Genomic DNA, 12,670 nt, shown 5'->3' on the forward strand with positions numbered 1-12,670 from the left:
CTTACCTCAGTAGAGAGATCCTTCTCATGTCTTTCTCCGAACCAGTGATCCAGGGCTAGGAACCTCTGAAAGTTCACAGTCTGTGAAAGAGCACAGCTGCACTGTGCAGGTGCAGAATGCTTCCCTCCAGCGCAGTAGCACAGAGCCCACTCAAGCTTGGCAGAAAAAAGCCAAGCCAAGGGGGGCGCCACCAAACAGGAATGCCATAGGCGACCTTTTATAAAGGTGCCCGCTATGCGATGCCGCAATTTGCATATCGGCATGCCTTGGTGCCCGCTATTTCTTTGGTGTCTCCATGTGCCCAAATTTACATACTTTGCCGCAAATTGCCTCTAGGTTACCCAAATGGTAGTAGGTTAAGGTTAGGAGGGAAGAATTAAGTGTTAGGCACCACCTGGGGGTTTTAAGGGTTAGGCATCAGTAGAGGGAGGTCTTATGGTTAGGCATCAGTAGAGGGAGGTCTTAGGGTTAGGCATCAGTAGAGGGAGGTCTTAGGGTTAGGCATCAGTAGAGGGAGGTCTTAGGGTTAGGCATCAGTAGAGGGAGGTCTTAGGGTTAGGCATCGGTAGAGGGGGGTCTTAGGGTTAGGAATTGGTAGAGAGTGGTCTTAGGGTTATGCATCAGCAGAGGGAGGTCTTAGGGTTAGGCATCGGTAGAAGGAGGTCTTAGGATTAGGCATTGGTATAGGGAGGTCTTCGGGTTAGGCATTGGTAGAGTGAAGTTTTAGGGTTAGGCATCGGTAGAGGGAGGTTTTATGGTTAGGCATCAGTAGAGGGAGGTCTTAGAGTTAGGCATTGGTAGAGGGAGGTCTTAGGGTTAGATATCAGTAGAGGGAGGTCTTAGGCATCTGTAGAGGGAGGGTTCTGTGTGAGAATAAGGTTGTAATTAAGTAGTAGAATATTAGTAATTTTACCGATATTCTACTAGTGGCAATCCCCTGCTCCTTTTTTTTTCAGGCTCCTTTTTCACATGGATGTGGACGGGGAAGTGACTGGATTATACAGAGACTTCCTGTTAGTGAAAGCACTCATTTGGGGCACTTTTTTCCCTTTCAAGTTCACGTTAACTCATATAGCCCAAGCTTTGGAATAAATTTTAATATTAATTCAACAGAATACTACCTTAAATGGATTATGCATTTAAATGTTTTGTAAAAATAAAATGGAAGTTTTTTGCAAAATATAATAAGGAAAATACCTGCTTCTTCACTCCATAGATACTCATCTCCATCTCAGTGACCTCAAGCTCACTGCTCATTTTTCCCCTCGACCGCTCAATTTGTAGCCATGGTTGATTTCAGTCAGCAGGGAGGTGTCTTTCAAATTTGTATTATGCTTCATTGACATAAAAGCCTGTATGGAAGCGATATAGATATATATATATATATATATATATATATATATATATATATATATATATATATACATACAAATGTATCAGGCACGGTTGGGAAAAAAATGAACATTTCTCCTTTACCTTTAGAATTGGATACAGAAGGGTTGGTCCCAGCTGGGTAATGTTAATTAATTGAATTGCACTTTAGAAACTTCAGGCTTTAATGAGTTTCACATGGCCTCAGTGTTACATGTTCACACATGTAGTAGCAACTCTGAATCTCATTAAATCAGGTATGCAGAGCTTATTTTGGAAACTGAGCTGACCCCACCTATACCTAACGACGAATGATGTGATGTGTTTTGGAGAAAAAGTTGTGTACTCATTAATGCAAACTGGAAACAAACGTATGAGATAGTTAATTGTAGGTGTAGTAGTAATGATAAACAGAACTTTCCTAGAATCTCATATTGTTATTTTCAATTTAAGAAGTTAAAGGACCACTATCGCAAATTGTAAAATTTAAAATACTGGTACATGCAAACGCATACAAATAAGAAGTGAGTTTCTTCCAGAGTAAAATGAGCCATAGATTACTTATATCCCATGTTGCTGTCACTTATAGTAGAAAGTAGAAATCTGACAGAAGTGCCAGGTTTTGGACTAGTCCATCTCCTCATGAGGGATTTTTAGTATTTTGTTTATTTTTTACAATAGCAATCCCTGGAAGAGATCTATACAAATATGCTGGCTGCCCCACTTAGGGCTCATTCACACTGGAGGTGTTGTTGGACTTTTTTAAGCACCTGCGATTTATCAAAACCGCCTTGAAAACGCTTACACCATGCTATCCTAAGCACTAGTTCAGATTGCATGGGGCATTTTTGGGGCGATTTTGCTACAATGTAAGGTATAGGAAAAATGCAAAACGCTCACAAAATCGCTTTGTGCAGCGATTGCGTACGCATTTTTAAGAAGAATTACATTGTATTTATTCTTTTCCGGATCAAAGAGTTCACTTTCTGAGAGGAAGTGAAAAACCGCAATCGCTCTGCACAAATGCCTACAAAAATGCTTACCAAAAATGTCCAACGAACAGAAATCGCCAGGAGGGGAAAAAAAAAGAACTTCAAACAACGTCCAACGCGAACGCTAATGCGATCGAAACGCAATGTGAACGAGGCCTAACTATTTGCACCCTATTTTGGCAGTTGGACTGAGCAACTGCCAATCAATAAGTTCTTTTGAAATAAAGAAAATCCTAAGAATCCCCCATGAGGAGATGGGTTAGTCAAAAACCTGTCAGTTCTGTCAGGTTGCTACTAACTACTGCAAGTGACAGCAACATTGGACAATGGTAATTTCTAGCTCATTTTACTCTGGGAGAAATTTAGTTGTATGTGTTTACATGTATTTAAAATGTTTGAATTTTCACGACAGTGGTCATTTAAATATTAAGTCTGAAGTCTAAACAGCTTCATGTCAGTGTGGTGCAAAATCTGGTTCATTCACTTCTAACAAAAGAAAAGTAATGACCTTTTGAATTTTTAAACATTATCCTGCTATCAGGAGTGTTTGTACAGCTAGTTACAGGTGTTCTGGCTTCTGCTTACTTTCCAGGAGAGTTAGGCCTGCATTCCATTGCAATTTGACTGCCTCATTTGCATATATAAAGCACTGGCTTTATTAACACTTGCAATAGACTACTGCAACACCCTGCTCTGTGGTCTACCAAAAAACAGGCTAGCACATCAATTCCTTCTAAATTCAGCTGCCCACCTCATTCACCTTTCCTCACGCTCCTCTGATGCAGCCCCACTGTGCCTTTCTCTACACTGGCTACCCATTAGCCAGAGGACCCAATTCAAACTCCTGACTCTAACATACAAAGCCCTTCATGACTTGTCCCCTTCATACATCTCCTCAATAATCTCTAGATATTGTCCCTCCCGCAACCTTCACTTCTCCCAAGAAATTCTCCTGGCCTCTAAGCTGATCAACTCCTGTCATGCAGGACTTTACATGAGCTCCACCCCTTATCTGGAACTCTCTTCCACAGCCTGTATGTCATGCTCCCAACCTGGACATTTTCAAACGCACTCTTAAAACACACCTTTTCAGACAAGCTTATACAATTTTTTAGCCCGTTTACTTATCTGTTCACAATGTAACCAGAGGCAAAGGCTCACTGCCTCATCCATTCCCCCCACGTCTCCTTACCTAGAGTAGTGTGTCTCTCACTACCCTTTAGATTGTAAGCTCGCAAGGGCAGGGTCATCCTCCTAATGTTTACTGTTTTTTTTGCAATATTTGTGCTGCTTGAGACTCTGTTGTATATTTATTGGTTGTACCTATGTTCCCTGTGTTGTCTTACTGTGCTCTGCGCTGCGGAATATGTTGGCGCTATATAAATAATAATAATGACTTCCTAGTTCAACGCATGACCTTGACCAGCAAATCAGAGCCTTACAAATCTATCAGCTGATCAAACTGATCACATGCTTCTCCATGAGTTCTCCTAAGCATCGCCATCCCTATTTGTGATACATTTGTTACTTTATTCTAATTTAGTGTATTCTGCAGAAGAAGCCTGATTTTGATTCTTTTATCTTTGTATTGAACAGACTGGTCACCCGCGGAAATGTTCTGCTGCCTCGGCTTCCTGTTCACGCCGCTCCCCACACCGATTATCGTTGCTCTCATTGCAATCGGAATATCAGCATTTATCTATGTACTGTCCAAGCCTAAATCTGTCTACCCACCCATAGACCTCAACAAACAGTCCATCGGAACCGAGGTAAGTATAGGAGGCTCACAGCATCCACTCACCAATGTCAGTCATTAATGATGTATTCTGTCAATAAGGAAGCTCCAAAACCTGGTCATTATCACTATAGCACCAATGAAATGGTAATGTAACAACTGAAAGAGGTTCTTAGGATGAACCCTGTGGTCCACGCCACGTGGCTCAGTGTAATCGCAACCTTTCCATCCTCTGTTGCTAAGCAACTGCTCTGATGCCGGGCATACACGGGTCGATCCGGCGGCCGATTAGCCGCCGGATCGACCCCCGCCGCATCCCCGCGTGCGTGCGGATCGATTCCCGCTCGTCTCCGCCGGCGCTTCTAATCACCCGCTTGATTCGCTGCCATTGTCAGCCTGCAGGGATCGAGCGCGGAATCGATCCCCGTGGTGATCGGACACGTCGGATATCAAGCTATCAGGCTCAATTGATAATCCTCCCCTCGACGCTGTGTATGTCCAGCATTATGCATTATGCTGGGCATACACGGCGTCGAGGGGAGGATTATCAATCGAGCCTGATAGCTCGATTGATAATATCCGACGTGTCCGATCACCACGGGGATCGATTCCGTGCTCGATCCCCGCAGGCTGACAATAGCGGCGAATCGAGCGGGTGATAAGAAGCGCCGGCGGGGACAAGCAGGAATCGATCCGCGCGCATGCACGGACGAGCGGGGATGCGGCGGGGGTCGATCTGGCGGCTAATCTGCCGCCGGATCGACCCGTGTATGCCCAGCATAAGACTTCCAGTATGTAGTGAGTAACAAGTATGTATAGACTTTTTTCTTTTGCACCATGACCTGAAGATGTTTTCTGCATTTGAATACAGGGTGGAGCCCGGAGAAGTGCCCTTCTGAAAGATGACACCCTTATGTCCTACTACTATGAAGATGCCCAAACCCTGTATGAGGTGTTTATGAGAGGTGTGCGGGTATCAGGTATGAATGACAAGAGACCTGGCTTTTATGTCCTGTTTATTGCTAAGAAATAATTGGTGGGTTTCATCAGGAGAATGGCCTTTGGGAAGATATCAGTCCAGGACAGGAACTGCATACAACAGTGATGTAACAAAGGAGCTTGGGGCCCCAGTGCACGTTTTACATAGGTCCCCAACCACTGTTTTGATATGGAGACCCAAATCCTACCAAGGACAGCTGCAGTATCAGAGAGGTATATTTAGAGTAAGAAAATTTGTTAATGATTACCACTATTCACAGCACATGTAGAGGTGCTCATTACCAGCATAGCACCAATGCAAAGCTAAAAAGATGGAAGAAGGAGAGCCCCTAGTGGGCGTCTCTGGTCCAGGAGCCCCAGTTGTGCCGCAGGCTCTGCATCCCCTATTGCTACACCACTGCCAATTCCAAAGCTCATAACCTGCCCTCCTTTGGAAGCAAATCAGACTGTCCCTCTCTCCTCTTCAAATATCCCTCTTTCTGGTCTGATGTTTGAATATGTATATTTACGTACTAAAACGCTGCTTACATTAGGTTAAACATGTCCAGGCACTAAAGTATTGCTTTACTTCCTTCTTAATAAAGTAGATTTGTGATTTAGACAGAATCTGTACTGTCCGATTTGTACAATAAAAAACATACCAATCGAGTCACTGTGATCTCCTGGAACCCTCTTTGCCATTCCCACCGCTCCCCGCCGCGATCCTGGCTTGTAATCGCCAATTTTAGGCAGTGTTTACAAACAAGAAACCTGCCAGCTAACCAGGGTGTGTGTGTGTGTGTGTGTGTGTGTGTGTGTGTGTGTGTGTGTGTGTGTGTGTGTGTGTGTGTGTGTGTGTGTGTGTGTGTGTGTGTGTGTGTGTGTGTGTGTGTGTGTGTGTGTGTGTGTGTGTGTGTGTGTGTGTGTGTGTGTGTGTGTGTGTGTGTGTGTGTGTGTGTGTGTGTGTGTGCGCGCGCGTGCGTATATATATGCAGTGGGTTGCAAAAGTATTCGGCCCCCTTGAAGTTTTCCACATTTTGTCACATTACTGCCACAAACATGAATCAATTATATTGGAATTCCACGTGATAGACCAATACAAAGTGCTGTACACGTGAGAAGTGGAACGAAAATCATACATGATTCCAAACATCTTTTACAAATAAATAACTGCAAAGTGGTGTGTGCATAATTATTTGGCCCCCTTTGATCTGAGTGCAGTCAGTTGCCTATAGACATTGCCTGATGAGTGCTAATGACTAAATAGAGTGCGCCTGTGTGTAATCTAATGTCAGTACAAATACAGCTGCTCTGTGAGGGCCTCAGAGGTTGTCTAAGAGAATATTGGGAGCAACAAAACAGTGAAGTCCAAATAACACACCAAACAGGTCAGGGATAAAGTTATTGAGAAATGTAAAGCAGGCTTAGGCTACAAAAAGATTTGAACATACCACGGAGCACTGTTCAAGTGATCATTCAGAAATGGAAGGAGTATGGCACAACTGTAAACCTACCAAGACAAGGCCATCCACTCCGAGCGTATGATATAGTCATACGCTCGGCGGATAAGGGGGGTGCGGTCGTGGTTCTCGATGCCTCTGACTACCAACAGGAGGCCCTTAGGCAGCTGGGTAATGCGGATGTGTATCGGCCCTTGCTCCGGGATCCCACCCAGGCCTTTCTTGTTGATCTTCGGGGGCTGCTGGACCGCGGGCAGGACATGGGTGTTTTAACCAAACGGGTGGTTGAGTACCTTTGTCCTCTCCATCCGGTTGTGCCCGTGTTCCACCACCTCCCGAAGATCCACAAACCGGGCGCTCCCCCCCGGGGCCGTCCCATTGTTGCGGGTATCAGCTCTGTGGGCGAACGCCTGGGTGAGTGGGTCGATGCACATCTGCAGCCCCTTGTCCTCAGGTTACCCGGGTACTTGCAGGACACTCGCCATGTCCTTTCTAGTTTCAAGGATTTCGTGTGGGACGATGGATATACATGGGTGACCTTGGATGTCGCCTCTCTGTATTCATCGATTCCACACGAACGTGCCCTTCAAGCTCTGGAATTTCATCTTAATAAATACTCCACGTTTGATGTGTCTTTGCGGGTTTTTCTCCTGGAGGCCGTGGAGTACCTCCTCACACACAACTATTTTATGTTTGATTCCAGGTTTTTTCTCCAGAGATGCGGAGCTTCTATGGGGGCCAAATTTTCCCCCTCCCTCGCTAACCTCTATATGGGGTGGTGGGAGGAGCTCCGCATCTTTGGGGATTCTAACCCTTTTGCCTCCCATGTCATATGGTATGGGAGATACATTGATGATTTGTTGTTGGTGTGGGGGGGTCCTCCTGGCCTCTTGGAGGAATTCCTGACTTATGTCAACCAAAATGAGTTGAATCTTGTATTCACAATGAATTCAGACACTATTAAAATCGATTACCTTGATTTAACTCTGGTTGGCGATTCTACATCCTGTTCGGTCTCTACACGCACATTTCGCAAAGCCACAGCAGGCAATTCGATCCTGCTTGCCAATTCATGTCACCCTAAACACACTATAAATGCTATTCCTACGGGAGAGTTTATTAGAGCAGCCCGCAACTGTTCTAATCCATGTGATTTACAATCTGAGTTTAATCAGGTGGAAGACAGACTTAGACGGAGGGGGTACACAAACAGGCAACTGGAGTTAGGACGGATCAAAGGAACTAAAAGAACACGATCAGACCTACTGGGGACTGCGAGACGGGAGGGAGGCAGCACTGACAAAGTCACTTTCGTCACAGAATATAGTTTGGAATTCACTAAAATTACTAACATTGTGAGAAAATATCTTCCAGTTTTACATTCAGACCCCAAACTTAAAAAAGTTCTTGATGGTGGATGTCGTTTCTCTGCCAGAAAGGCCAGGACCCTAGGCTCCATCCTTTCCCCCAGCCTTTTTAGGTCCCCTTCTTCATTACATACCCCTACATGGTTGGCCACGGTAGGTTCATACCCCTGTGGCTATCGAACCTGTAAATATTGTCATTGTCACAAGCGGGGAATCACAGTGCCTTCCTACTCATTTAATACTAGCTTTCCCATTAAACAATATGTTAACTGTGATACGAAATATACCATCTATGTTATATCTTGTTTAGAGTGCAAGATTCAATATGTGGGTTGCACCACTCGCAACCTAAGAGCACGAATAGCTGAGCACTATTGTGGCACACATTGGAACACATTCCAAAAGTCAGCAGTCTCTAAACATTTTGAAACTGTACATAAAGGTAATTTAAGATCGTTTAGTTTTCAGGGAGTGGAACGAGTCACCTGTCCCATCAGAGGAGGTTAAAACGAGAGGCATACTGGATTTATAGGTTAGGCACTCGTACACCTTTAGGTTTGAATAAACGTTGGGATCTGAACCTAATATATGACTATTGACCGGCATAGTACCCCTTTGTCTCTATATTGGCCCTTTCTCCTTTTGGTATTTTCCTGTAGCAATACTGTAGCTTCAGTGGTTATCTCTTTTTTACATTACTCTTACTGTTTTACATATTTCTGTAATATTTTATACATTGCAAGTTTGCTTTTAATACTTGTTTGTAATGTTTCCCTTCAAGGACCTGGCTGTTGGCCTGAGAGGAGTGGAGTCACCCCTCACAGCCATTTATAAGCTGCTTCCTTGACAGGTTCACTTTGACTATGACTAAGGGCAGATTGTAAGCCTGACACGCGTCAGTCGATCCTGTGATTTTATTGCACAACTCTCTGTCATGTGGATTTTTCTAATAAAGAATGGACAATTTTTCACTAAGCCAAGCCTGGTTTGCGGATCCTTTTTCCATGGTATGTGCTAAAGGACTGGCTCTCTAGATCCTGCACCGACTGGTATGTGTCATCATGGGGGTGGAGCGTTCATGAACTTGTCCACTGTATATGTACATATATACAGAGTGGGCCATGTATATGGATACACCTTAATAAGATCAGAATGGTTGGTGATAGTAACTTCTTGTTTGTGGCACATTAGTATATATGAGGGGGGAAACTTTTTAAGATGGGTGGTGACCATGGCGGCCATTTTGAAGCTGGCCATTTTGAATCCAACATTTGTTTTCTGAATAGGAAGAGGGTCATGTGACACATCAAACTTATTGGGAATTTTACAAGAAAACAATGGTGTGCTTGGTTTTAACTTAACTTTATTCTTTCATGAGTTATTTACAAGTTTCTGACCACTTATAAAATGTGTTCAATGTGCTGCCCATTGTGTTGGATTGTCAATGCAACCCTCTTCTCCCACTCTTCACACACTGATAGCAAGAAATACTAGCACAGGCTTCCAGTATCAGTAGTTTCAGGTGCTGCACATCTCGTATCTTCACAGCATAGACAATTGCCTTCAGATGACCCCAAAGGTAAAAGTCTAAGGGGTCAGATCGGGAGACCTTTTGGCCAAAATGCAAAAAGCTATGCGTTTCGCAAAACTAACACTGCACATCACTCTGAACACACCATCCCCACTGTCAAATATGGTGGTGGCAGCATCATGCTCTGGGGTGCTTCTCTTCAGCAGGGACAGGGAAGCTGGTAAGAGTTGATGGGAAGATGAATGGAGCCAAAAACAGGGCAATCTTGGAAGAAAACCTCTTGGAGTCTGCAAAAGACTTGAGACTGGGGCAGAGGTTCACCTTCCAGCAGGACAACGACCCTAAACATTAAGCCAGGGCAACAATGGGTTGGTTTAAAACAAAACATATCCATGTGTTAGAATGGCCCAGTCAAAGTCCAGATCTAAATACAATCGAGAATCTGTGGCAAGATCTGAAAACTGCTGTTCACAAACGCTGTCCATCTAATCTGACTGAGCTGTAGCTGTTTTGCAAAGAAGAATGGGCAAGGATTTCAGTCTCTAGATGTGCAAAGCTGGTAGAGACATACCCTAAAAGACTGGCAGCTGTAATTGCAGCAAAAGGTGGTTCTACAAAGTATTGACTCAGGGGGCCGAATAATTACGCACACCCCACTTCGCAGTTTTTTTTGTTTGTTTTTTAAATGTTTCGAATCATGTATGATTTTCGTTCCACTTCTCACACGTACACCACTTTGTATTGGTCTTTCACGTGGAATTCCAATAAAATTGATTCATGTTTGTGGCAGCAATATGACAAAATGTGGAAATGTGGAAAACTTCAAGGGGGCCAAATACTTTTACAAACCACTGTATATATATATATATATCTCATGTTACAGTATACTAAAAGCTTTTATTACATAGTGAATTATCTGCACTCCAGTCTCAGATTAGTCACAGTTTCTCTGCATGTGACAGGCAGCTCCCTCCTCCCTCAGCCTCACAAACGGTCTGTGAGGAATACACATAGCGCACACAGAGAGCCTGGAGGGGGTGCATAATTTGTCCCCATCACAGCAGAAGCAGTCAATTCCTCTCTGGGTCGACAAAGCTTGACAAAGAAAAGAAGATTAGATATATTAAAGAGACAGGCAACTAGAAAAGGCTGCAGTTATCCAGACCACATTAGAACAGGTATAGAAACTTACAGGATAGAAGAAATAAGGCTGAACATTTTGTTACAGAGTCTCTTTAAAAGGGGGAAATATTTATTTTATTATTATTATGAAGTATTTATACTAAATAACAACAACAGAAAAATGTTATTTTAAATAATACCAGTTGCCTGGCAGTCCTGCTGATCCATTATGCATCAGTAGTGTCCGAATCACCCCCGTGAAACCAGCATGCAGCTTATCTTGTCAGATTTTTGTAAGAAACATCTGATCTGCATGCTTGTTCAGGGTTTATGGCTAAAAAAGTATTATGGGCAGAGGATCAGCAGGATTGCCAAGCAATCTGCAATGTTTAAAAATTAAACAATTATGGCAGTCCCCATATCCCTCTGACTTCAGTTGTTCTTTAAAAATGAAAATGTGTCTGAAGGTGTGCTATAGGTGTGAATGGAGAAGTGGTAGGGGCATGGCCAGAGATTTGATGTTGATGTGACAGTGGTTTGATGTAGGTGTGCCTGGAGGTGTAAAGGGGGCGTGGTCAGAGATCTGATGTAGGTGTGACTGGAGGTGTGGTGAGTGCATGACCGGAGGTCTGATGTTGAAACGACTGGAGGTCTGATGTATTTTTGTCTGGAGGTGTTGAGAGGCTGCGATCAGAGATCTTGTGTAGTGGGGGTGAGACTGGGGTGTGTCTAGAGGTTTTACATTGATATGACTGGAGGTTTAACATAGGTGTGCCTGGAGGAGTGGAGGGGGTGTGGCCAAAGACCCGATGATGTGACTAGAGCTCTGATGTAGGTGTGACTGGAGGTGTGGCGGGGGTGTGTCCTGAGGTTTTACATTGATATGACTGGAGGTCTGAGGCAGGTGTGATTGGAGGTAAGGTGTGCCTCCATATGAAGCCTGGAAGTTACCCTGTATGTATTTATGTGTCTGGAAAGAGAACCTCCTCTTATATCCAAGTTCAGGCACAGTTTCTATGGTTCATCTCTATCTAGTTGCATTAATACCTATTTCATTATCCATGCTCTGATCATAGGAGGAGGAGATTGCTTGGGACACCGGAAGCGAAACAAGCCCTATGAATGGTTAACCTACAGGCAGGTCAGTCCTGATAGCTGCACCCTATAGACAGGCTGTGTGATTACTTCAGAGGGTGACCATGACAATGTTGATGTTCTTGCAGGTAGCAGACAGAGCGGAGTACTTTGGATCTGGCCTTCTGCATAAGGGATGCCAAGCCTCTCCGGATCAATTTATTGGAATTTTCTCACAAAATCGGCCGGAGGTAATCATACTTGAAGCAAGTTCACCTAGTTTTTGGTACCTTGTCAGTTGCAAAATTCTGAAAAGTTATTTTAAATGGAAAATTAAAAATGATCATCACCTAGGAGGAAACTAAGGAGAAAAAATGAATTGTATCGGGCCCAAAGTGTCTTATCATTAGACCTGTTGTACAAATAAGAGTTTGTATTGCCGACACATAATTAATCGTGTCACAAAAAGCTGTGAGGGGGGCTTCAAAGTGAATAAGGAGAGGCTATCAGAGAAACAGGCTAGAGAAGTTGGCACTTGGCAGGTCTGGCTATTTGGCAGAAAGGGGGAACGAAGCAACTGCCCAGGGCTCTCAACCCCACAAAGGCACCCCAGTCTCTCTCCACTGTATATTAAACCTTTTCCGTAGTTGCAGGTGTGTCTCTGAGCCACAGTGAGCATTTGTTGGTCTCTACCGTCTCTCTCTCTCTTACAGGTAGTGATTGCAGAGCTGGGATGTTACACGTACTCCATGGTGGTGGTTCCACTGTACGACACACTGGGGCCTGAAGCCATTGTGTTCATTGTCAACAGAGGTGAGCAATACGGTCACATGGCATGACAGACGCCATCTTCTCTGCACCAGTACAAGGTCCCACATGACAAGGTAAAACTGCGGAGGACAGGGCTTGAAACTATTAAACAACAAACATGTAAAATATTTCCAGTAATATAGAAAACAGGTTCTGGGCACCAGTAGAGTTGCAATTAAAAAACACCAATTTATGCCATCCTCAATACAGACATAAGAGTGGTGTATGTG

At 43.9% G+C, this 12,670-nt stretch overlaps 1 protein-coding gene across 1 annotated transcript in view; it reads left to right on the plus strand.

The window, feature by feature from the left end:
• The window catches only part of ACSL5 (acyl-CoA synthetase long chain family member 5), an 84,630-nt gene that overhangs the window by 16,755 nt on the left and 55,205 nt on the right, over nt 1-12,670 (plus strand). Inside the window, exons 2-6 of the mRNA XM_068256568.1 lie at nt 3,960-4,132; nt 4,970-5,078; nt 11,633-11,697; nt 11,780-11,881; nt 12,344-12,443. Of these exons, the coding sequence (XP_068112669.1) occupies nt 3,977-4,132; nt 4,970-5,078; nt 11,633-11,697; nt 11,780-11,881; nt 12,344-12,443 (532 nt within the window). The 5' untranslated portion in view covers nt 3,960-3,976. The remainder of the gene's footprint in view (nt 1-3,959; nt 4,133-4,969; nt 5,079-11,632; nt 11,698-11,779; nt 11,882-12,343; nt 12,444-12,670) is intronic.

This window comes from Hyperolius riggenbachi, chromosome 10 (genome assembly GCF_040937935.1).
Source record: "Hyperolius riggenbachi isolate aHypRig1 chromosome 10, aHypRig1.pri, whole genome shotgun sequence".
In the NCBI taxonomy this organism is placed as follows: Eukaryota; Metazoa; Chordata; class Amphibia; order Anura; family Hyperoliidae; genus Hyperolius; species Hyperolius riggenbachi.